Here is a 26,132-nt window from a genome sequence, read left to right on the forward strand (position 1 = left end):
TAGCACATAATAAGTGCTTAATACATTTTTAAAAATTCTTTCATTCATTCCCACTCCCTAATGAAAGTCCCCCACAGTTCTATCAGGAGCTGCATTATTTTTTCTTTGAAAACCCTTCTTTGATTGAGTCCATCTTATTCCATGGGTTCAACTATTATCTTTATATAGAAATTACTCAAATTTATTTATTCAGATCTATATCTCTCTCCTAAATTCCGGTCCCAAATCTCCAACTGCCTGCTGAGGTCTCTTTTTGACAGCTCCCTCTTCTCCCCTCCACATATCAAATCATTCAGATATTTTCCTCCACTACTTCCTTTCACTCCAGTCTCAAATGAAGAGGTAGTTCTCCTTGAAAAAGCTAACCCTTGTACAGGTACCCTTGATCCATCTCCTCCTGACTTCTCCAACTTACTGTCCCCACTATTATCTCCACACTCTCTCTTATCTTCACTATCTCCCTATCTACTGGCTCCTGCTGCCTATAACTATACCCATCACCCACTTTGGGTTTTTTTGAGCCCTCCCTTGATCCTATCACTTTGGCTAGTTATCTTACACTTCTCCTCCCCTTAACGGCCAAATTCCTTGAGAAAGTTGTCCATTCTAGATGCCTTTACTACTTCTCCTCTGACTCACTGCTGAAACCTCTGCAATCTGGCTTCTCAACCCATCAATCAATTAAAATCTCCCTCTCCAAAGTTACCATTGTTTCTCTTAATTTCCAAATCTAATGGCGTTTCCTTGATCCTGATTTCTCCTGACCTCTCAGTAGATTATCCTTTATCTACTTTATTATACGTTCCTAGTTATTTATGTATTGTCTTCTCCATTAGAATGTGAGCTCCTTGAGGATAGAAGCTGTCTGTGTGCCTTTCTCTGTATCCCCAGCACTGTGCTCAGCACATAGTAAAAGCTCAATAAATACTTGGTAACATGACTTGACTGTTGTACACTTCCCCTTACATCTCCCGTTGTCATATAATACTCTGCACACTCAAAATAGGACAGATTATCTTCTCCCTTTAATTTTTCTCCTTTTCCTAACTTCTTTAATTCTGCTGATGAAATAATCCTCCCCAGACACCTATGTTCAAAATACCAGAATTATCTGTGATTCTTTTTCCCTTATCCTTACCCCACATTCATTTACAAGGTTTTGCAATTCCTCTCCCCAAAAATCTTTCACGTCTGCCTCCTCATAGGCCATCACCCTTGTTCACGTCATTCTCACTTTCTGCATAGATTATTGGAAGTCTCTGAACTGATCTCCCCACTGCCATTCTCTTGCTTCTCTAATCCACCTTCTATAGAGCTGCCAAAATAATCTAACAAAGACACAGGTTTCACCATATTTCTCTCTCTTGCTCAAAAACTTATTAATGAAACATAAGACTCATCATCTAGTGCAGCCATTCAAAGATGAATACTTTTTTGTCAAAGGGGAAGAAGACTGATGGTTTCAGAGCACATGACAAACAAATTAAATATTTATATAAACTGTTGGAACAAATAGTCCTCACTTCACAAATAACAATCAGACTGATAACAGATCATCAGATTTGTTGAGTATAACCAAAAGTGGTTTATCTCACAACAAAACCTATGGAATGGCTAAGACTTAATCACAGCTTTAAAAGATTTTCCTCACTGGCAATAACCACACAAACTAGATCAACAAGTCAAATGGATATGTTTACAGAAACAGAGAGGTTTATGATAGATAACGAACAGATAATTTCCCTCAGAAATTACAGAAAAATTATTCTTAAGAAGCCTGGATTTACCAACTGATGTAATTTAAGCAAAGTAAAAATGAAGGGGAGGGGGAGGGTCGTGTAAATTAAGCAAAAGAGAGAAATGTGCAATATATTACTATAGTTTGCAAAATCTTAATATCTATAAAGAATAATCAAAATTATACACCAGTGAACTCACTATATAAACTGAGACAATTTATCTATTATACACACTTAGAATCTCTCTCTCTCTCTCTCTCTCTCTCTCTCTCCCCACTAATGCCACAAACTGTACTAGAAACAGATCATTACAACATAAAAAGCTTTGCTCCCCATCATCTGGTGTAAAGTGGGATCAGAACATACCATCTGCTGCCCATACCTGCCAGAACAGAGCAAGACCACCTGCCATAGAGTCAAGCCTCCCTCTGTGCACCTCTCCCCATCCACTAAAACTCTGCCCAGATTTATTCTCCAATGGTTAGCATGCTTTTATCCTTAGTAAGTCTCCTGATTCCAGTGACATTGAACCACCAACTGCCAAAGAAGCAATTCTCTTACCCAACTTCTATCTGCTTCCTCATTCCCATCTCCACATGTCCCACTTGAGATCTGACTGCCCCTTTCTACTATGTCCTCTGGAATGCCTTTTTCATAATTCAACTTCCTCTGACTTTAAAACTCTTCCTTTCTCACCCCTTATATCTTGTGGCACTCGATGAGAGCTGGCTCACTCCTTACAGTACTATGTTACATCCATGGCCACCCTTTCCAGTTCAGAGCATACCTTCTCTCATCACTAGACTCACTGGTCCCAATGAGAGAATCAGAATATTCTTCTATTACCAGCTTCAGACTTTACTTCTACCACCATCACTCACACACTTTTTCCCTTCAGAGTCTTACACTATTCAGACGTATCACTAATCCAGATACTGGCGGCCACTGTCTATTGATTTCTAAGACCTTCTTCCTCATTCCTCAATTAATTCAGTACCTAGCACACAGTCTTCCTCTCTACCTCAACTCATACTCTCATACCAGCAAACTTCAATATGCATGTTCATGTTCCCTGAAATATACTAACTTCCCAGTTTTTTATTCTTTTCAATTTCCACAACTACTCCTCCACTCCAGCTATATACAAGGATGGTCATACCCTTGAGCTCACCATCACCCATAAGTGTTTCACTCCTATATTCATGAACTCTGAAATTCGTCCACGTGATCATAATCTTTTGTCATTTCGCTTCTCCCTATGTCTTTTGACCCTTGACACTATTCTTCATTTTTATCACAACTTCTAATTCTCCTAATCCTCAGGGCTTTCCCAGGCCATCACCCCAACACTCCTCTCCCTTTCCCATCTCAATATGAGGCAAGGTTCTCAGCTAAGAGTGAGAGGAAAGGTTTGAGGAGGGATGAAAAGGTTTGGAAAAGCTGTCGTAGTGAGAAGGATAGAGAATCAATTAGGGATGTATAAAAGGATTGCCGCGCAATAAAGATGGCTCAGTTAAGGTTATGTAACAAAAATCTGTAGTGGACCAGTCAGCACAGTTCTATGATTTTCTCCAGCTTCATTCAGTAGCATGTATGTACAAGTGAAGACAGCAGATGATGGGACTAGCTGAAGCTCCAAGGCTGAGGCTTTGCAGAGCAAGTTTAGTGGTATGATGACAACATCTACCAGAATTCTGGTAATACAGTATATATGCATTGAACGAAAGTCAAGAGGTTACTGAGTGATGGTGGTAAAAGAAGAGTCTGGAAGTGGCAATGGAGAGCAACTCACCTAGTCCTGGGAACTGGGAAGAATATGTTAAAGTATAGCCAGTGATGCAGTGCTGTATTTGACTCTTCATTCTCATGTCTTATTAAATCGGCTGCCAAATCCTGTTTCTACCTCTATGAGATCTCTCATATGTGTCCCCTTCTCTCAAACTACATATCCACCACCATGGAGTGCTGGGCCTCTTCACTTCTTTTTTATTCTTTTTATTTTTAGGCAACTGGGGTTCAGTGACTTGCCCAGGGTCACACAGCTAGTAAGTGTTAAGTGTTTGGTTTGAGGCCAAATTTGAACTCAGGTCATCCTGACTTCAGGGTTGGTGCTCTACCCACTGTGCCACCTAGCTGCCCCCGGCCTCCTCACTTCTTGCCTAGACTACTCCAACAGACTTCTAATTGGTCTCTCTGCCTCAAGTCCCTCCTGAATCCAATCTCCACTCAGCTGCCAAGGTGATTTTCCTAAAGCAGGTCTGCTTATGTCACCTTCCCTTCTCCTGCTCCAATTAAACCCCAGGCTCTCCCTATCACCTCTAGAATCAAATATAAATGCCTCTATCTGACACTTAAAATTCTAGACCTGGCCCCTTCCTATTTTTCCAGGCTTCTTACATATCACTCTCTTTTGGGCACTCCATGGTCCAGCCACATTGGCCTGCTCGCTGCTCTTCACATACAATGCTCCATTTCCCATCTCTGTTCCTTTGCACTGGCTGGACCCCATACTTAGAATGCTCTTTTTACCTCTGCCTCTTAAGATACCTGTCTTCCTTCAAGAATCAGCTCAAATATCACCTTCTGCAGGAGGCCTTTTTCCCACTCTGGCCATCTGCTGGTGTCTTCAATTTGGAGTCACTGTGTATCTATTATGTGTGTATCTGTACATATTTATTTATAAATACCATGTCTTTCCCATTAAAATGTAAGTACCTAGAGGACAGGAATTGTTTTTGCTTTTTCTTTATCTAACACCTAGCCCAGTGTCTGGGACATAGTAATTGCTTTATTGATGGATTGGTTGATAACACTAACCATAAAAATGTAAGAATGTTTTTAATAGATGTAACTACATTAAATATCCATAACATCCAAATTACAGGGAATTAAAAGCTTTCAAAAAGAGACTGAACCGAAGGAATTAAAATCATACGGGAATAGAAAAATGTACATGTTATCCTCATTGTCCTGTTGTTGTGCCACTGGGGTTATCTTGAAGATGCTTTCAGAGTCTACAGAACATGAACTTAATTCCCAAAACTCTTATTCAATTACAAAAAGCAATCATTTGATCCACGTCTGCAATAGTCTGCAGAATATTAATGCAAAAGAATAAGAGGAGAATAACATTTTGTCCTTGGACCATTTCTATCTGAATTCTATCCAAAAAGTTAAGAAGAATTAGATAACAATAAGCAAGTGATATCTGCTAATGATTTAAAGTTTTTGAAGCCTTTTACATATATGGCATACACAATCCCACTGGCTCCTGACAACCTTGTGAAGTAGGTATTATAAACAAGTATTTTACAGATAAGGAAACTGAAGCTCAGAGTTTGAGTGTCTCACCCAAGACTACACAGCCAAACAATTCCTGAGATAAGAATCTAGTTCTTTCCTGATGCTAAGGCAAGGGTTCTTGCCATTACATGGCATTATCTCCACAGCCTGGCTCCAATTAATTAACCAATAAGCATTTAGGTACCTACTACAATCAATCAAGAAACATTTAAGTGCCAGGTATCTTTCTTCCTTTTAAAAATTACTTTCCTTCATTAGCTCTACTCTGTTATGAACCAAACAATTCCCTTTAGCTGTTCTCCAACTGAACATTCTCCAAACTCTCACACTTCTGTGCATTTGCTTCTCCCATGCCTGGTAAAAAAACCAAAACATAACAAAACTGCTTCTTCCTATCTGCCACTCAGAAACCTTATCTTCTGGAAGGCTCAGCTCAGATATGCCACCTTCTTTATTAAATCTTCCCTTACTCCTTTACTTCTTCCATGTACAGGTGAGAGGTACATGTCAGATTCTCTCAGTAAAATATTAGCTCCTTAGGGTCAAGGACCAGACTGTTTTTGGTTTTGCATTAAAAGTATCTTGTACAATATGGTTCATGAAATGTTTGTTGAATTGATAATGTACTTTAGAAAACTTTATACCATATGGTATTATAGGTATATTATTGGTTAATAGCTAATTAAATTATTAACAAATGAAATCAAGTAAGACAACCTAGACAAATTATTTTGTGAACCTTAAATGTGAGGTATTCAATACAATGTTTTCATTTTTATTAAAAGATAGCTATCAAGTCCTTGCTCAAGAATATATTCCTATCTTATGATCTTAAAAGACACAACTGCATGAGGCCTCAGTTTCCTCACATGGCAAAATGATAGGGTTGGACTAGGTATTTGAGGTCCTAGCCTATTCTAAACCTCATGATTCTAATCATATCAATGGAAAAATCAAGTCTGATTTACGCTGTTTTGATTTCTGGCATCTTTTTCATGTATTTAACCTGCCATACTTCCCAGAGCTGATTACATGTAAAAAAAAAAACAGTTAAGGGGCCTTAATAAATTCCACTCAATGCATTAAATATGTCTGCAACAGAGATAACACATGGTGGCCTAGCACCTATTTACACTTCAAATGATGTGAAGCTCATTGCTTTGCTGGACTCTTTCCACTGACAAAGCCAAAATCTGCCTTCCCATGAGCACCTAGAGCTTAAATCTACTTCCTCTGTCACTCCATAAAACCTTTGAATATCTGAAGACTGTAATTCACGTGATCCTCAACTATTCTCTCCTCCAGGCATCCCAGAGTTCTTTCAACTTTTCCATATGCGACTCCTCAATTTCCTGGTTATTCTTTAGGGTAATAAACTCTAATCTGACAAGGTCTCTTTTAATAATATGTGCACACCCAGAAACAGGCAAAATATTCCAGATGTCTTCTGACCACTGCAAATGGACATTTCCTACATTGTCTGCATTGTATATTTACTGAATGAAGTTTAACATTGCGTTAGCACTTTTTTCCTTTACCAATGCAGCTGAGTTTCACTTCTGGATCATATTAATCCACTAAATTCCTTGGGTCAATAAGAAATCATATTCCTAAGGACAATAATGCCTAAGGCACATTAAAGAAAGATTCAATGGATAACTGGCAAAATTATAATGTAAAATGATATAAAAAATTAGAAATCCATGCACTGGTATTTTTGGTAGCTCTCTCAGAGTACTAGATTAATCATTATTTTGCCATACCAGATCTTACTACATTATCTTAAAAAACTTTAAAACTCTCCTTCATCGACTGAATAAAATTCTAAATATTGTAGTAATTTCTACATAATTTTTTTCCCTTTTAACTTACAGTGGATTTGCTATCATTACACCAATACAGACTATTGACGACATTTAAAATTATACAACATGTTCATTGTATCCTTAAATATATCTGGAAAGCAAAAATTTACTTGGATATTATAACCTAAATTTTTGGGAAACTATTCTCATACAAAGATAGTTAGAATTCTTATTCAGGGTATTTAGAGATGTTTAGTGAATTGAAAGCAACTAGTAGTTAAAACTCTGTATTGATTTTTTAAAATCCGTTGTTCCAAACATTGAGATATCTCAACATACCATTCATTGTCTTTTTAGATCTCAAGAAATAATTCAGATCTGGATTGGCACCAGTAAGTATCTAGTAGGAAACTCAGGATAAAACACTGATTTAAAAACTAACATAGCTAGCAATGAAGTATTAGCATTTGGAAAAACATTACTATATGTTGCTAGAGACAAGAGGTGGCAGTAGATGATCATAGTAAATCAGGTAGTGTTTTTTAAATAGGACATTCTACCTAAGGAAAAAGATCACTTGGTACTGGTCAAAGAAAGCCTTATATATACCACACACTATTATCTCAGTGGAAGGATGAGCAATGGATACTATGTTATTTTTAAAAATGAGATTATATTCTTACGATGTATTAAAACAAAAAAAGATGATTTTTGGAAAGCAATTATCAAGAGCTTCTTCTTAAGCTGTTAACATGTATGAAGTCTATGAAGTATAATACTGTTAACTATTAAAAAAAAGAAACTAGGAAATTTTCTTTCCAAATAAAATAAAATAATTGTTACTTCTTCAATGATGGCACACCACAAGAGACAAAATGAAATGATAGCTTCCTTCCTACTAACCCCTCCTCCGCAAAGAAAAAACAGTCCACAAAAAACTTTCGTCTTTAAGTACAGAGATTAGCAATTAAAAATAAAGACAACAGCCACACCTATCTATATTTACCTATGAGGGCTTATCCGAGTTAGAAAATAACAAAATTAAAATAAAAAGGCATCTAAATCATTCCTACTCCTGTTTATACTAATGTTGCATAATGTATTAAAAATCCTAAAATGAACACAGGGCTATTGAAAGCCTGTAAAAGATCAAGTATTTAAAGCCAAGGAGAACAATAACTATTCCACCAGCCAGAAGTGGAAGCAACTGCCAAATATCAAGGTCAGAAGAAAGTAATCTCGCAGTTGAAAGTAGACAGAAGGCGTGCTTTGGTGTTTCTCCAAAATGAAAATAAGAAAAAGAGGCAATTACCAACAGGAAAAGTTAATGTGATTACTGAAAGAATCATCTCAGAAATCTTTATTTCAATAAATGATCACTGTCAATGAGGAAAATGTTATGGTTTAATACGCCTTGAAGTCATGTCACTGTTTGTGAAAATTGCATATTAAATATTCTCCCCTCCCTTCCCTTGTAGTCTAATAATCATATTTTATAGCCATTGCTTTAAAAAAGAATATTAAAACAGCTTTTATATATTTAAAAAGTAGCTACTTTTCATAGCTAGCAATGACAGCCTAAAGAATATTCTGTAAAAGTCTATACTAGCATGTAGTTCCAAGAATATTAAACAATGATTCTCCTTTGGACTTTACTGCCCTTCTCTTTAGAGAAATCAGGATCAAAGAAGATATTCTGACCTAGAATGACCCAGAAAGTACACTAACAGATTTAAACTATTTTTTGTTTCAGTTCCTTATTGTTCTGTACTTAATTTTTAAAAGAGCATGCATCAAAGCCTCTGATGTAAATATAAAATTCCCAACAATTCACCTCAAAGTATATCCACCTCTGATTTGTAAACATAGAAATGGATGATACTGAATTGGCACAGAGCCTCTAATTATCCAAGAATAAATACAACATGTATTTTGGGTTGATTATGTGGAAATGTTACCTATTATTTTTAAACTAACTTGGCTACTTTTTTCCTTTATGATATGCTGGGTATTATATGGGTTTTAAAACACAGTGTGTGTTGTGTACACTCCACTTTAACTTTTTTGGGGGAGGAGGAAAGGTGGCTAAGACTGCATGATTAAATAATTTCAAAAATAGCTTAGGTGGAAATGCATTTTTAAATTAGGAAAAGTTTAAAAGAAAAATGTAATCTCCAGCTTGGCAGTATGTCAGATGTTAAAATGCGGCATTAAATATGACTTAACATGATGAGCTCCCATTTCATAGTTAGTTGATAAGTACATACTGTTCTGAACTTGGAGGCTTTTCAATTCAAATATGAAATGGGAGATGTATAGGCAGGCTTTTTAGACATTATGGTTAGACTTTAAAATTTCTTTTTCCTGGTACAACTAGCAACTAACTAAACACCAACTGAAATTTGCAGTTTTGTAAATTTCTTCTTACAACTCTACATTTTAATTTTCCATTCAAGACATTAAAGTACCAAATTTAATTGCTCAAAGGGTTGTAAACAAAGTGTTCTACAAATGTAAGCTACAGTTACTGTCACTGTCATTGTCATCATCCTCAATGAAGCCTGACTCAAAGGACAATTCAATTCAACAACATTTATTAGGCATATATTAGGTGGTAGGCAAGTTGCTGCCCTCAAAGAGATTAAATTCTACTATATGTACAGAAGTAAATACAAAACAAAAAATAATTTAGAGGGAGAAGAGGGGTATCACCAACTGAGAGAACAAAGTTTTCTGGTGCTTGACTTGAACCTTGAAGCAAGACAGAATTCCAAGAGGAGGAGGAGGAAGCACATTCCATGACTTGGGAGACCCTCCTATGAACAAGGTATAGGGTGAAAGGAGATACAACATGCCATGGAAGGAACAACAGTAAGTAGGCCAGTTTGACTAAAAGACAAAGTGAATACAGAAGAATAATGTGAAATTAGCCTGAAAAGATATAGTGGAGTCAGATTGTGAAGAGACTGGTAAGTCAAACAGCTGCTTATACTTTATTTTGGAGGAAATAGAACACTAATGACATCTCTTGAGCAGAAGAGTGATACAACCTGATGTGCTTTAGGAATATCAATTTCGTGTAAAATAAATAAGGAGACAGTAAGAGAGCCCTAAGATTCAATAAATTCAGGTCATGAGGTCCAATCAGTGATCTTGAAAAATGGGGGAGAACAAGAGATATGACACAGACCTGGAAATGGGCAAACATTTCAATTTTCAAAATGGGGAAAAGAGTAGGGTCTGCAAAATATAAGGCAGTGAGTTTGACTCTTGGCAAAAGTTCATTCTCAAATGGGTGGTTAGTCAACATCCTAAAAGAAAAAGGCAATAAACACACAGACTGAAGAACAGGTGATACCAATTAATGTCATTTTCTTTTTCACAGTCACTGGAAGATGAAGAAAACGCTGAAGTTCTGCTACAGTCTGTCATGATGTCTTTATGTGCAAGATTTATGTGATGTGGGCTAGAAGATAGTCTAGTTTCATAGACTCTGAACTACCTGAATGACAGGACTCAAAGATTCTCCTAGGAGAGAGATTCTAGTGGTGTGTCCCAGAATCTGTGATTGGCCCTGTGCTAGTTAACATTTTCAATATAGTTAACAAATGACTGGAAAAACATGTAGATGGAATACTTAGCAATTTTAATAGATGATATAAACCCTAGAAAAATAGCTAGATGTTAGACCATGGAGATAGGATTCAAAACGACTTTTGAGAAAATCATTAATTGATTGTGGGTACGCAATACCTATATAATAAAAATGATACTACTAACTAAACAGCTTCATTGCAATACTGAGCAATCTACCAAAAGATTACTTTACAGAGCTAGAAAAATACAAACAAAATTCATCTGGAAGAATAAAAATTCAAGAACTTGAAAGGAATAATGAAAAGAAGTGACAAGGAAGTGGGCCAAGCAGGACAAGATCTCAAAATATATAACAAAGCAGTAATCATCAAAGTGATTTGATGTTGATTAAGAAATAGAGGTCAATCAGTGGAATAGATTCAGTACACAATATTCAGAAGCAAACACGCAGAGTAACCTAGTGTTACCTAAACCCCTAAATCTTAGCTACAGGGGTAAGAATTCAGCACTATTGGGAAAACTGGAAAGCAGTCTGGCAGAAAGACAGGGCACGCTCTGTACCAAGAAAAGCTCCAAACTGGTACATGACTTACACATAAAGCATGACATCACAAACAAATTAAAGGAGGAAGGAACTACCTGTTGTTAGATCTATGGATAGGAAAAGAGTTCATCACTAGGGGACAGAGAGGATCAGAATTTTGATTATACAAAATTAAAAAATTTTTCAAACAAACCAATGAAGCTGAAATTAGAAGCTAAGCAGATAAATGGGGGGGGATCTTTGCATCAAGTTTATTTAATAAAAGTCTCATTTCTAAGACATAAGGAATTTATTCAGATTAATAAAAATAAGATGCATTCCCCAACTGACAAATAGTCAAAGGATATGAAAGAGTAGTTTTTAGAGGAGGAAATCTATGCTATCAATAGGCATATGAAAAAAAATGCCCCAAATCAATAATAATTAAATACAAATGAAAACTTCTCTGATGTTCAACCTCATAACCATCAGAATGGCAAAGCTGATCAAAAAGGAAAATGACAAATGTTGTATGGGCTCTGGGAAGACAAGTGCATCGATGCCACGTTAGTGAAGTTGTGAATTAGTCTAGCCACTCTGGAAAGCAATTTGGAACTATGATAAAAAAAATTACTGAACTTTGTATACACATTAATCCAGCATACTAATACTACAGCTATATGAGAGGGGAAGGACCCATATGATTTATAGCAGCTCTTTTTGTAGTGGAAAAGTGGCAAAGAATTGTAAACCAGAGAGGTGCCCGTGAATTGTTTAATAGCTAACAAATTACATGTATGTAATGCAATACTATAGCGCTATAAGAAATGATGAAGGTGACAATTTCAGAAAACTCTGAGAAGACAGCATGAGCTGACATAGAGGGAAGTGAGCTGATCTAGAACAATTTATATAAGAACGACAATCTGTGTAACTGTTGTTACTGTATAAATACCAAGTACATTGCAAGGTAATTGCAAAAAGTAAGACATAACCAAAATCTGCAGAAAATATTTGCTTTGGCTATCATTCAATAAATCAACAAACAGGATCCAAAATTTATGATGCATAGCGTAACTGCCAGTGCCTTTTTAATGATTTCCAGTAAAAAGGGAAATAAAGATCAATATTTAAAACGCCAATCATCACAGAATGATGGTTACAAAGGACTTCGGATGTCACCTACTTCAAACATTAACACTAAATTCATATACTCAAGTGCTGTCTTATACAGCAAAGGGACCATTTTTCTTAATGTAAATGTCTTACACAACTTTTGTGGACAAGACATTTCAAGAAAGGCACAGCTAAAATACATGCTATGCAGAATTTCTTGGAATCTACAGTTTAAAAGCTTATTGTCACTCAAAAACAAAAACATTATTTTGATTTGACACCAATGCATTACTCTGAACTAAACACTCCTAAAACAGCCTAGATCAATCAATGTACCTTAAAAAATAAACGTCTTTCTAAATGATGGTAGTCCAAGGCAAAATGGAAAAGGCATTAAAGTATATCTGCCCTATTAACTATTACTTGGCTCCTCCAACATACCTGTTAATTCTTGTTCATCCATTCTAAAGCATGCGGATTTCATTGACATCTCTAAGACTCTAATACATCCGTCATCTGATGCTAAGATCACTTTATCTGACGTACACCAATCCACATCCAATATTCGGAAAGTGACATTTCTTCCACTTCTTAAACTGCTCACCATCTGAACCTCGAAAGTGAATGCAATTGTCACCCTCAGTAAGATGAAGATGTGCTCAGTGGTTCAACTGTTTTAGCCAAAGCAATCGAAGACAGTAACTACGGCAAATTATATGTGACAAATTTTAAATTGCCTGATCTTTCAGCATTCTATCATTCATAGTCAGGCTGTATTTCAAAACTATCAAATGAAAGCGATAAAACAGAAACAGTGACACTATATCATATCTGGAGTGAAAAGGCACTATAAAGTGAATATTTTTTAAGAGTTGAAAGAATAAAAATTTGGTATAACAAATCTGATAAGCATCACAGCTTTTATCTATAATCATAAATATATATGTTTAAGTGTCTATCACTGTTAGTAAAAAGTAGAGAGCTTCTTGTATTTACATTTTAGTTTTGCTAAGTAAGAACTTAACACACAAGTATGGAGGAGAAAATAACAAAACAGATGCCTACTTCTTTAGTATCCCAGACTTCAGCTCCATCATTATACATAGCTATTAATTTTTGGTTTCCTTTACCAGGGGCAAATCGGATCTTCCTCACCCAACTTCGGTGTGTTGGTATGCCTCTGACAAAATAAGCACAATTATCTGAGTATATTAGATTTCCAAAAAAAGACTTAAATGTTAAAACAAAAAAAATAAGCACAAATTAGCAGTCAAATCTATTATCACAGGATCTACCATTGATCTGTTTAATTCTATTTCTCTAATAGAGAGACTGTCACTTCAGTTAAAGGGATAAATATCCCTATTTGTAAAAAAAAACATCGCCCTCTTGTAAAATTTCTGAACTAAGATGTTCCCAAGAACAACGTTAAGGGATTATTAGCTCATATCCTTTTCACCAATTGACAAGCAGTTGTGACAAAGCAGCAAACTTAATGTTTATGCTTCTAGGACAAATAATCCAAGTTACAAAATAAAAATTTCTATATTTATTTTACAAATTTAAGAGTTACTTTCTATATACCAATGAATTAAGGTTAAAATCTCAAATCACAAAACAAAACAAAAATAATTAACATTTATTATACAAATTCAAAAGTTACTTTCTATATATCCATGAATCCACTAAAGTATAAATAATTATAAATACCTAGATACTCTGGCTTTCAAATCCCAAAAATTTAGGTTTCCATCCACATCTCCAAGAACTAATGTATCACCTTTCCAAGCAATGCATGTAATACTACCCATGCTTCCCTGGGAAAATCGAATGAAGAAAAATCACATTCGTAGAACAATCATAAAAGAAGTTTTTGAAAACTTTATGATAATACACCATGTAGTAAAAAAACCAAAACAAAACATTTTTACACAGTAATGGAAACTATACCTAAAACGAGCAAATTCCCTATTCAACATCTTCAACTATTAAACATCTACATAGCTCATAGATTTCATTAGTAACGGGGAAAAAATGAGATTTGTACAAATAGAAAGGTCAGTTTTTCTGGACTACAAGTTTGAAGAAAGAAATCTAATGCAAGGTCATACTTTGCTACTTTTATCACCATAAACTCATAACTATCCATTAAATGTCATCTACACCAAAAATGAAAAAGGAAAAATCAAATCCATCCTATGAGGAAACTCAAAAAGAGGTTTTATAAACATAAAGGAAATCTAATTGACAACAAATAGAAAATTTGGTGGAGTCACATCTTCCATGGAGCTGTTAGCTTACACCTTGCAAAGATAATCTAGATGGATGGAGAGATCCTGTGCCATTAAAAGTCTTTTCAGTCAACTCTGAAAAGAGCCTCTTAAGTGAGTAAGCAACAAACAAACAAAGCCCCAAACTAAACTAAACAGAGAAACTGTTTCAATAAGTTTATTTAGAGGATGCATGTGAATAAATGTGCTAAACAATACCTTTACCATTCAATAATTTTATTAAGAACATTGTTTTCAAAGAACTAACTGTAACAAATATGCTTAATAGAAGGAATGAATTTATGTGTGGCATTTAGCTTTTGCAAACCCATGGTTTTGACTCACACCTTTTAAGTCTTAGAAGACAGTTATAAGTAGTTTGCCAATATCACTATTAGCTGACTTACATAGGACCCCAAGTTGTGAGTAAAGGAAAGCCTAGTAGCATTCAGTCAGCACACACAAAAACACTACTTTGAAATGTATACAATGCTGAAATATTTAACAGTCAAAGAATTCAGAAGATTTTTTTTAAAATGGAGTTCTGAATAACTTGGCAAATTATCATACTTAAGAGTCTTGTTTTGGTTTTCCTGAGTGTATTAATATATAACAAAATTAAGAATTTGCTTTTTTAATATGTGCTTTACAATAATAAAAAGAGAAAATAAGTTTAAAAGTATCAAATGTTATCTTTTTTAAGCTTCCTAAACTGGAATATTAAAATATGTATTATATCATTTTATATCTTATTGATGCTAATTAGCAGATACAAACTTCCGGAGATAAACTATACTTCTCTATTAAGGAATTAACAAATGCAACTAGTATAATCTAAAAAGTATTTAAGTAGGTGTGGAAAAAATCAACTTTAATCAAATCATTTTTAAATAACTATGGGAGGATTAGTACACACTAAAACTCAGTATTACTAATGATTTTTTTTTTGTCAAATATCCACTTGCAATATATAAAGTTCAAAAAGTAAGATACCTGTTTTGCTACTTTCCAGGACTATATTTTCTCATATTCCACTCCACACTCAAATAATACCAGGAATAACCAGTATTCTGTCTGTGTTATTCAAAGTATTATCAAAAACTTTTTGCTTTAGTCTAAAGCTCTGGACTGAAACTAAGCGTGGAAAAGTTTCAATCCAAGAATATAATGCTCAAAGAAAAAAAATATTCAAAATTGGTTATTAAAATTTTATTCTTTTATATTTGATTTAAAACAATCATATAAATTCTACATCTGTACTCATTGATAAAATATTTTCATCTGATCTCAGAAAAATAAAAATGACTAACTAAAACTACTTTTCTCTGCCTTACTTATTCCACTTCCAACCCATTTCTCTTGAAAGAGCTGCTCTACTCAGAAGCTGGATCCTTAAAAGCTAATCATTCTTTGATAAAGCTGCTACTTATCTATAAAATTAGGCAACCTGGCAGACAGAATAGAGAAATTTTTGAAATACCTTAACTTCTGGCTTACACAAAGAGAGATATGTTAATAAACAAAGTTTTAATATCTCAGTAATCAACCTGAATTTCTACTGGAAAAGAACGGGTGATATGTAAATAAATCTGAATTTCTAATGCTGTAACATATTGTTTCAGTATCTTTAAGGAACTCTTAATTTCCAAAATAGTAACTAAAATCCGTTAAGTTGCATCTACACTCTACTTCCAAACGAAGTAGCATAGAAATAAAATGCGTGGCTATAATTTTGGAGGGTCACCGACACAGTATGTCAAGGATTCCCTTTGTGTTAAAAACTAAGAACCATTTATGCTACTAAGATGGACAACTGTAAATTACAAAAGGTATCCAATGACTGAAATTATTCCCCTACCCTTTTAGATACTAGGCATTTACGTCTTCCCCACTGTGGTAAATGTCAAGCCACTGTTCTTTGGGACTTTTATCCTTTCCTTCAATTATGCAAATAATTAGACAATTTTGGCAATATTGGAAATATAAGAAAATGAAAGAACTGAGTTCAAATCTGGCCTCAGATACCTACTACCTGTGTGGCCCTGGACAAGTCATGTAAGCTTTATTGACCTCATCTATAACACGAGGGTAATAATAGTACTGATCTTCCAAGACTGTTGTAAGGATCAGATGAGATTATATTTGTAAAGTGCTTAGCACAGGGCCTGGCACATAGTAGACACTATACAAATGTTAGCTGTTACTGTTGTTAATATTATGGCCACTTTTCCTCAGTCCTTCTAACGTCATTAAGGAAGAAATACAGGAGAGTACAGAATGATGACACATTTCTCTAGTGCTTCAAGGCTGGGGGGATCAAAAGCTTGAGAATACATGTTACATAATACATAATACATGTATCATAATTCTCATTTGGTCTGATTAAATTAAGGAGCAGAGAGGTTAAATGACTTGGCCACCATAAGTGTGAACAGTAACTTAAACATAGGTCACCCGACTCTGAGGCCAGTGTTCCCTCTACTATGCTCCCTGCCTTTTTTTTTAATATAGAGGAGACGCTCAAGATTTTTTTGGTTCCCAATTAATCATTTAGCCAATAGTGTAATGGCTATTAAATTATTCAGGGCTTATGACATGAAAAATTAACCTAGAAAATAGTATCAGGATAAGTCATTCTTCTGTGGTTCCTAAGATTAAAATTGAATATGTAGATGAATGTGTATTTAGAAAACAATAAGGACTGTATTAGTAAATGAATAAACATATCTTTAGTATAAATGAAAAAAACTCTGGTTTAGCAGGCAAAAATTATAGTCTCAGCTCTGAAGCTAATTAAACTGGGTGACCATGGGCAATTAATTCACTTCCACTATCTGGGCCTCAGTCTCCCCATCATAAAAATGAGACTAAACCGAACAATCTCTAAACACCCACTCCAAGGGCATATTTACAGCAACATTTATATGCATATTTACATGCATATTTTTCTCCTACATTTTTTAGAAATATTACCACATTTTGCTCCCATTTACAAAAAAAAAATTATTGCATCCTTTTGTAAAGAAGAGCTTGTAAGACATAAGTAAAAACAAGGATTAGCTTCTGGCTTATCAGGAGCTGACCAGGCACAAGCAAGTGCTGTCAAGGCCATAAAAAGACAATGCCAACGGGAGAAAAAACTCAGTAAAAACATACTAAAATCTTATCACAAAAGTACTTGACTGTTTATTATCAGAAATAATATTGCATTTTAGGTGCTTTAAGAGCTTAAGTAGCAAGTATGGCCATAACGTTCTCTTCTTCCCCCGAGTCTAACCTTTCGGACAGAGAAAGTAAGAACTTAAATTCATTCCCTCCTCACCTCTGCCTCCTGAATCCTGACTTTCCTTCAAAGTTCAGTTCAAAGCCATCACAGACAGAAGATTTTTCCTAATCTCACAACTACTAGTGCTTCTCTTGCTTCCTTCAAAATACTTTTATACTTTGCATCTACCTACCCATGCTATTGCCTACAACACAATAGAGTCCCTTAAAGGAAGGTATATTTCATTTTTGTCTTTCTACCCCTAACACCCTGCACAGCACTTGACATATATGAGGTACCTAATGAATGTTTACTGATTGACTGAAAGTATGCTTTCTTTCATGATCAAGTTTATTCATTTATAGTTTTTAAAAAAGAAATTTCCTAAAATAACTTTTCAATTTTATAACTGCGATTGTTTACTGTATATAAAACTGAGTGAACTTTTGGCAACTATTCTCAACTATGAAATGAAAAATGAGACCGAGTGTTTGACTCACATCTGGAGGAATTCGAGCACTGTCCTTTACTGAGTTGCCTTCAACTGTGAGATGATAAACCTGCCCATCAGTATCAGTAAACACAAAATGCTCCCGGGCAGAGATGTTCTGGCTCAGTTCAGATTTACTTTCTGCTTCCTGCAACAAGCTTTGGGATAGAAATAAAATAAAGACAATTCTTTTCCATAACTGAAATTAACAGTTAAAAAAAGACATAAAATAAGAAGTCTGAAACCATATATAAATGAATTCTTGACCTACTGAAAGTGGATGGGCCATCATCAATTACCAAGGGATAGGGCTGAACAAAGAAACCAACGAATTTTGATTATTACTAGGATCATCCTGGATGTTTTTGGCAGATGATGAAGATATCTCACTACAAGTCTTTGTACTTTCTAACCACTTACTGGACCTACTGCAGAAGTGACTGATCCCTGTTCAAATTAAGGCTTGGATTAAATAGTTTCTGAGATTTCTTCTGAGTCTTGAGACTTTGTGAAATTAAATGCTAGTATAACTTTGTATAGTATTCTCTGAATCTTCTGGTCTACCAGAAAAGGGAAGTGAGTGGGGATGACTGCATCCTATCCCATAGAACTTTTTCAAAAGATAACTTCAATTTATAAGGTTCAAAAAAATGAAATAAGTATTGTTGTAATAATTCCCTTAATATATCATTAACTCACTTTAAACATAGCAAATATAGTAAACTGCACAGTAAGAAAATTTTAAATTGAAAATAAATAATTCCATAATAAAAATTATCTTTATAAATATTTTATAAAATATTCAAGAAACACTACATTTTATAAGAGTGTGTGTGTGTGTGTGTGTGTGTGTGTGTGTGTGTGTGTGGTTAGATCAGATATGACAGACAGATATATATACATCTTCCATTAAAACACTGATGCTTCCTCATGACAAAAAGACTTCAAACAGGGCCAGTGATAAACTCCCACAGCTACAGGGAGACAAATTACTCCTAAAAGAATGACCACTCATGAAAGCATACACTAACCTGTAAAATTACATATCTTTTGAAATAATAAAGTACGAATGAAATATTGCATAACTTTAAAAAGCAGATTTTCAAATCCACGATAAATGGCCAAAAGTAGTCTTAGCTACATGATTTCATCAATGTAGGTACTCCTGACAGTGGTACAGATTGTCCTGTCATTTCATCTTTTATGACTCTTCTCCACATCTTTTTTCAATCAATTCTCTATTAATAGACTCTCCTATAGCACTGCTGCTTCCTTCTGGTTCTTTGAATGTTTCAGGCACCAGTGCAATATCCAATTTATTCACTATCCATCACTTCCCTCTATAATTGGTCTACACACCCTTTTCCAGGCCAATTTTCATGTCACTTACTCCATGATAGTTACTGCTGGGAATGACCCACAGCCTGTTTATGTCTGCCATACATTTTTTTTTAATTTTGAAATTTATTTTTATTTTATTTTCAGTTTGGAATTCTCTTTCTCCCACTTCTCCCTACTCCTCCTTATTGAGAAAGCAAGAAAAAGAAAATCCATCAAACACGTAACCATGCCCCACCCCCCACCCCCAAGTTTCAAATCTGTACTCTGAGCTCATCACCTCTCTATTTGGAGGTATGCACCATGTTTCATCATGAGTCTTCAAGAACTTCCATACCAAACTTTTTTTTTTAATGACACTACACTACACTGTCTCTTCCTGAAAAGTCTCTTGGGAATTTCTCATCTTAAAATCCATAGGCATAGAATTTTTCTTAAGAACTTTCCTTAAATTTGGTGCTTAAACCCAAGTACATCTATGAAGAGTTCAATTAGATTGTGCCATACATTTTTCCATGGGCCTTTGAGTTGCCTGCAATTTTTGATACTTCTGAGATTTGGGTGTTTCATGATTCATAGACATACATAAACAGCACAAAAGTGGTATGTACATGGCAAAATTTTGTACCAATGGGTCAGCACAGTAATGACCTACTGCCAACCTTTCCATGGTATAATTTTTTTTGTATTTTTTAGGCTCATACTTGCAGCATTTCCAATTTGGTGGGTATTTCCACACTTGCAGCATTTTCAGCTATGACAATCTGCACTCTCCTGGCATAGCCTCTGAAACACCAATATTGGTTCCCCTTCTCCACCAATTGGGATAAACAGTATTATGTAAAATGGCTTTGGAAAATTCCAAAGTACTATACAAAGGAATGATATTATTATTACAATATCACTTAATAGTATTTGCCATCTTTATAAATGAGAGAACAATCCATTTATGTTGAGAAGTTTTAACAAAATTTTTTGTCTGTTTTTAAAATCATTAAATTAAAATTGGTTCCCAGGGAAAATTCACATTCACAACGAACAAAACACATCTTGTTCATCATATTTTATCTCCTCTGGTTTTAAAGTTCACTCAAATACATATGTATGGCTACAGCTCTCTAATCTAAATATAATAGGCAATCATCACACCAATGTTGATCTTGACTGCAATTTAAAAAAAAAATTTAATTCACTAATTGAAACACTAATGAATACTTACTAAAGTAATAATAACAGAGCTATATTCTTAAATTAAATTAAGACTTTCCCCCAAGAATTTATTTGATTTATATGTATTTGGAATACATTCTCCTATGCCTTTATTACCACACTAAAGTTTCAGATGGTAAACAAAAGCAGTGAAGATTAAGGAAAAAGATGTAAATTTTTTTTTATTCATTAATTGCACTAATGTGCTGACATTAGTGAGCAGATTAAAGAACGCATTAAGCAATAAAGTAAATAATCAGCCAATTAAACAGAATATTCTAAGACGAAACAAGGTATGTGATTCAAATGTATTGTGAAATGTATTCTTACACATGCCTTTAGATGGCACTTGTATCATTCAAAATGATTATATTAGTAAAAAAAAAAATTTAGATGAGACAATGAATCCTACCTGATCACAGAAGATTCTACACTACTAAGTTCTGCATCAGAGACCACAGTTTGTCTGGCCATAGCCTCTCGAGTAGCAAGCTGTTTCTTTCTTAAACTTTTCAAATTGTGAGATGGTGACCACTCCTGTTAGGAAGAAGTTGAATAATAAAAATGTTGTACAGTCCCTTATTTATAAAGGTATTCGAAAAGTTTTGTATGCTTAACCTTGAACATGTTTGTTTATTACTGTTAGTTTTGAAGAAAGTATAATTTTCTATTTGACTCTCTAATCATTCATTCATTTAATAAATATTTATTCAGTAGCTACCATGAGCCAAACACTGTGCTGAACAGCTGGGGGTTCAAAGCAATACAAAATCCCTAGTCCAAAAGGAGTTCAGAGTCTGATGGAGGAGACAACACACAAACAACCATGTATAAATCAGATCTATAAAAGAAAGCCTGGAGATATTCTCAGCACGAAGGTGGAAAGCCTGAGGAGTAGGAAAGGCCTCTTGCAGATGGTGGGACTTAAGCTGACACTTGAAGGAAGCCAAGGAGATCAGAGAGCATAGGGGACAATCAGTGAAAATGCTCAGAAACTGGTTATAGAATCATGTGTTTGGAAAAGCAAGAAGGCCAGTGTCAACAAATGGAAGAGCACGTGGAGGAAATAAGGTATAAGAAAACTGGAAGACATGAAGAGGGCAAGTTGCAAAGGGCTCTAAAATCAAGCAAAGAATTTTGTATTTGACTCTTGAAGTAATAGGGAGCCACTGGAGTCTACTGAACAAAGGGGTCAGACCTGTGCTTTATGAAGATCAATTTTACAGCTGAGTGGAAGATGGACTGGAGTGTGGAGAAATTTATGGCATGCAGAGCAACAGTTACCGCAATAGTACAGGCATGAGGAGATAAGGGCCTGAACCAGGGTGACAGTGTTAAGGAGAAAAGGGGAATATACAAGAGGTATCACAAAGGTAGAAACTACAGGTCTTGGCAACCAACTGGATATGGTGGGGTAAGAGTGAGAAGTCAAGGATGACAATTAGGTTGAAGCCTGAATGACTGGGAGAACAATGGTACCATATATTATTCTTAAACGGAAATTCAATTTATTCATAGAAAACAAATTGCCTCATGAATTTAAGTAATATCACAAAATATAAATATTTCCTACATATAAATCCAATCACTTAGTTAGTCATACAACTATGAATGAAGTCACTTACCAAAGCAGTTACTGTAGGAAAGTTTTTTGACATTTCTCTCAAGAGTGTGCAGGTTCTGATATCCCATAACTCCAAGGGTTTATCTTTGAATACAATTGCCAAATACTGCCTATAATCAAATTAAATTATTAATTTAAATATCACCACTTACTGACAAAAAATTCTTACCATTACTGAATAGAAATATGTCAGTGAAAATACAGAAAAATACAAGAAAACTCAGGCCTGACATTCCCAAAAAATAACTATAATGACTAACATTATTACACCTCATTAATATTGAAAGTAAACTTGTAACTTGAAGGACAACTTTCAAAAATAGGTAGAACCTAATATAGTGAATGGATGATTATGCATTTATTAAGCACTTACTACGTGCCAACCACTGGATATTCAAATGAAAAAGCAAGGACAGTTCTTGTTCTCAGGAAGCTTATGTTGTATCTGAGGGAAATAACATACATTGGAAAGTGTTAGCTAGGCAGGGACACTTAGTCACAGGATGGTGAGTGGGACGACAGGGTGGTAGACTGACACACCCTATCCAATGGCAGAGTTGATCTGATCATAATTCGTGGTTCCAGAACTGGAGAAAGGACCAATAAGCCTTTCTGTGAATGTGTGATATTTGACTGTAAGGTTTTCCCTCACCTTTCTGGAGCAGTCAAAACCTGAGGAAATTTAGAATAGTAGAATTTAGAGCTTACAGCAAATGATGAGGTACAGTATAGGGGGATTATGACAGAAATTATCAAAAAAGCACAGAAGACAGTTTTTAAAAAAAAAAACAAATGACCAAATATTCCTAATGATTATCATTCTGTAAAATGAAAAATGTTGAGAACTATTATATATTTAGTATGCTAGTCAGTCAACAATCATTTTTTAATTGTGTGCTATATGCTAGGCACTGTACTAAGCACTGGGGATACAAAAGCAACAACAGTCCCTGGCCTCAAGGAGCTTACATACATTGCCAGGAGGAACTAGGCCTCACTGAGAGTATCCTATTCTAGTACTGTACTTCATACTTCATACTTCAATATTTTAGAAGAAGGATGATTTCATTTGTGTGGGTATTTAGTCTACTCAATCTGGAGGCAAATGTTTGAGGCCTTAGCACACTGTTACGTAAGCAGTCATTGGCAGCTGATAAGCCTTTCTGAACTTGTACAACTATTCCTGGCATGATAGTGTGCTGGTAGGACTCTGCTAGAAAACATCCAGCTTGACAGAACCTGATAGAACTTGCACTTTACCAGCATTCCAAGGACAACTCTATACCAAAATGAGGCTCTAGAATAGGCCTAACATGCTGCTTTGTAAAGAAATTTGAAGAATTAAATGTAGCTAGTAAAAGCTACATTTTGTAGCTAGTAAAAGCTACATTTTGTAGCTACATTTTAAAGAGCATAAACACAATTCCAGTATACAAAGTGAATACTAACCACAAGAGGGAACATTTTAATCTAGCTTTTATTTATTACAAATAAGTCCAATGTATGAGTCCTTTTTAAAGATAGTATGTTACAGTAATATCTCACTATATTAATCTCCAACTTTAAATAATTCAGTTTTTAAAAACAATCATTTGTTAGTTGTTAATTTTTAAGCCATCATTTAGTTTAAAATACCATAAACAAAATTAAACAAATGCATGAAGGATTTGTGATTTTATTAGCAAAGGACAACCCATGGTGTGGGAACTCCTTCTAATAGAGGTAACAACCTATTTGCAACTACTTAGGATGCTAAATCCTAGAAGCTGACTCAAACATAATGATTAACTGACTTGTTCTGGTTCATACAGATAGAAGTGTCAAGAGGCAGAATTTGAACTTAGGTCTTCCCAAATCCAAGTCCATCAATAATTAAGGAACTAGTTTAAATAACTGACTTGCTATCTTTAGTTATACAGAAAAAGAGAGTATTTACTTTCAATTTCCAGAAATATTCTCTGTTGTTAATAACACTTTCCAAGAAGATGAGGAACATTTAAATTAATATATTAGTACAACAACATTCACCTTAATGGTTTTAGAAGGAATGAAATTTTGAAAGAAAAAAGGGCTCTCCCCCATACTGGTAGAAATTTACAATGAAAAATTATAGCAAATTATTGCTACAATCAAGGTATTTTTCTGAACTATAATTATAAAACATTGTGGTTTTTCTCCTAAAATATTCTGGAAAAATAATGAATAAGATTTTTCAGGCTCTCACTGTATTCATGACATCAATATAAGACCCAATAATAACATAATAGCTAGCCCAGGCTGACATACTTACTTCAAATGAGACACTTTAATCATTTCAATGGCCGGCTCATCATTGCCCCTCTCACCACGAAATGCAATGCTTCTGCCTGTGACACAAATATTATTTATGGAAAAATGTCTAAAACATATGAAAGATGCACAAGATGTTAAACCAATATAAAAGACTACTCATATCCTTCCTTATTTATGCTTATCTTTGCTCATTCTATTTTTCTGTTAGTATGATTTCTACTTCCTAAAAAAATTACTAAGTGGTAACATAAAAACTGAAAGGACTTAAAATACCTAAATTAAAATATTTAAAAAGAAATAAATTTTCATGGGCAATACGGTCTTCATTTCTTTTGTGGTTTTCAAACAATTTAATTTCTAAGCTTTGTCTATAAAAATCTCAAAGTGCCCATGAAAATTCACCATTATATGAAATACTTACATATCAAATAAAATATGTAAAGTTCTTATACTTCCAAAGCTTTATCGAGAAAAAACTCTCTTAAAATTTCAAGCTTCTACTTGTCTCATGGTTTCTTGTCTTATGTTCAATTTACTGATATAAAGTATTTTAACATGATCTCAGTGATAATTTTCTATACATACTAAACTATACTTACAAGTATGAAATTTTCATGCTATTATTTTTATTTTCCACTATAATTGCTGAAGGATAGCTACTGTATTGCAATATTGCAGTATAAAAATTATCAGAAGATCAAAGAATTTGAGAGCTGAAAGTCTATCTTGTCAAAACCATATATCTCACTGCAATATACCCAAGAAATTGTCATTTAGGCTCTGTTTGAAGACTTCCAAGGAGACGGGATTTACTATGTCCTGAAGCACCTTGTTCCATTTTTCAAGATTTTCCTGATATGAAAGCTAAAGTAAGTAGCCTCCCTGAACCTTCCACCTACTTTTCCTGATTGTACCAATGAGGGCTAAACAGAATAAGTTTAATCCCTCCTTCATATAACAACATTTCAAATATTTAAAGAGAGCTATCATATTCCTCCTAAGTAATATCTTTTTCAAGTTATTCATCCCCAATTTCTTCAACCAATCCAAATATGACATGGACACAATGCCCTCTTCTGAATTTTCTCCGCTTTTATTAATGTCCTTCTTAAACTGTGGTAATTAAGAAAAATATAACCTGATTTTCTATACTTGAGGAAATTAAGCAACAGCCAACAAAAACAAGTAGGTCATACAACCAGTCAAAAAAAACAAAACATAGATTTTTTCTCTCATCCTCACTGCCAGACCATTTCACCATTATTTATTGAAATGAAAATGGCAATAATTTTAAAAGGAGCTAATGATTTTGCTTTGCTTTCCTTGCCTCAAAATGATTGGGGGAAAAAAATTCTGTTATCTACAGCAGAAATAGTTATTTGTGCATATAAATTTTTTCCCTAAAAGAGAAATATACATTAGATATTAGTGAACACACTGTTAAAACAAGGCTTTTATTTATAGGAAATAACCCCTTTAAAACATGAGTTTTTATATCAAAGGGTGTGTGTGTGTGTGTGCAGGCTGACAGAATTCCTTTTAACAGGAATTTGATTTTAAT

General features: G+C 34.6%; 1 protein-coding gene across 2 annotated transcripts in view; it reads right to left on the reverse strand.

The window, feature by feature from the left end:
• Positions 1-26,132, reverse strand: part of WDR11 (WD repeat domain 11) — an 88,375-nt gene that overhangs the window by 19,534 nt on the left and 42,709 nt on the right. For both annotated transcript variants that reach the window (XM_078151022.1, XM_078151021.1), the window contains exons 13-19: positions 24,570-24,645; positions 22,281-22,389; positions 21,068-21,192; positions 18,119-18,266; positions 13,794-13,900; positions 13,149-13,263; positions 12,525-12,696 (exon numbers count right to left, since the gene is read on the reverse strand). In XM_078151022.1, coding sequence (XP_078007148.1) covers positions 12,525-12,696; positions 13,149-13,263; positions 13,794-13,900; positions 18,119-18,266; positions 21,068-21,192; positions 22,281-22,389; positions 24,570-24,645 — 852 coding nt within the window. The remainder of the gene's footprint in view (positions 1-12,524; positions 12,697-13,148; positions 13,264-13,793; positions 13,901-18,118; positions 18,267-21,067; positions 21,193-22,280; positions 22,390-24,569; positions 24,646-26,132) is intronic.

The sequence above is a fragment of the Phascolarctos cinereus genome, unplaced genomic scaffold (genome assembly GCF_003287225.1).
Source record: "Phascolarctos cinereus isolate Bilbo 61053 unplaced genomic scaffold, phaCin_HiC Scaffold_3;HRSCAF=262, whole genome shotgun sequence".
Taxonomy (NCBI): domain Eukaryota; kingdom Metazoa; phylum Chordata; class Mammalia; order Diprotodontia; family Phascolarctidae; genus Phascolarctos; species Phascolarctos cinereus.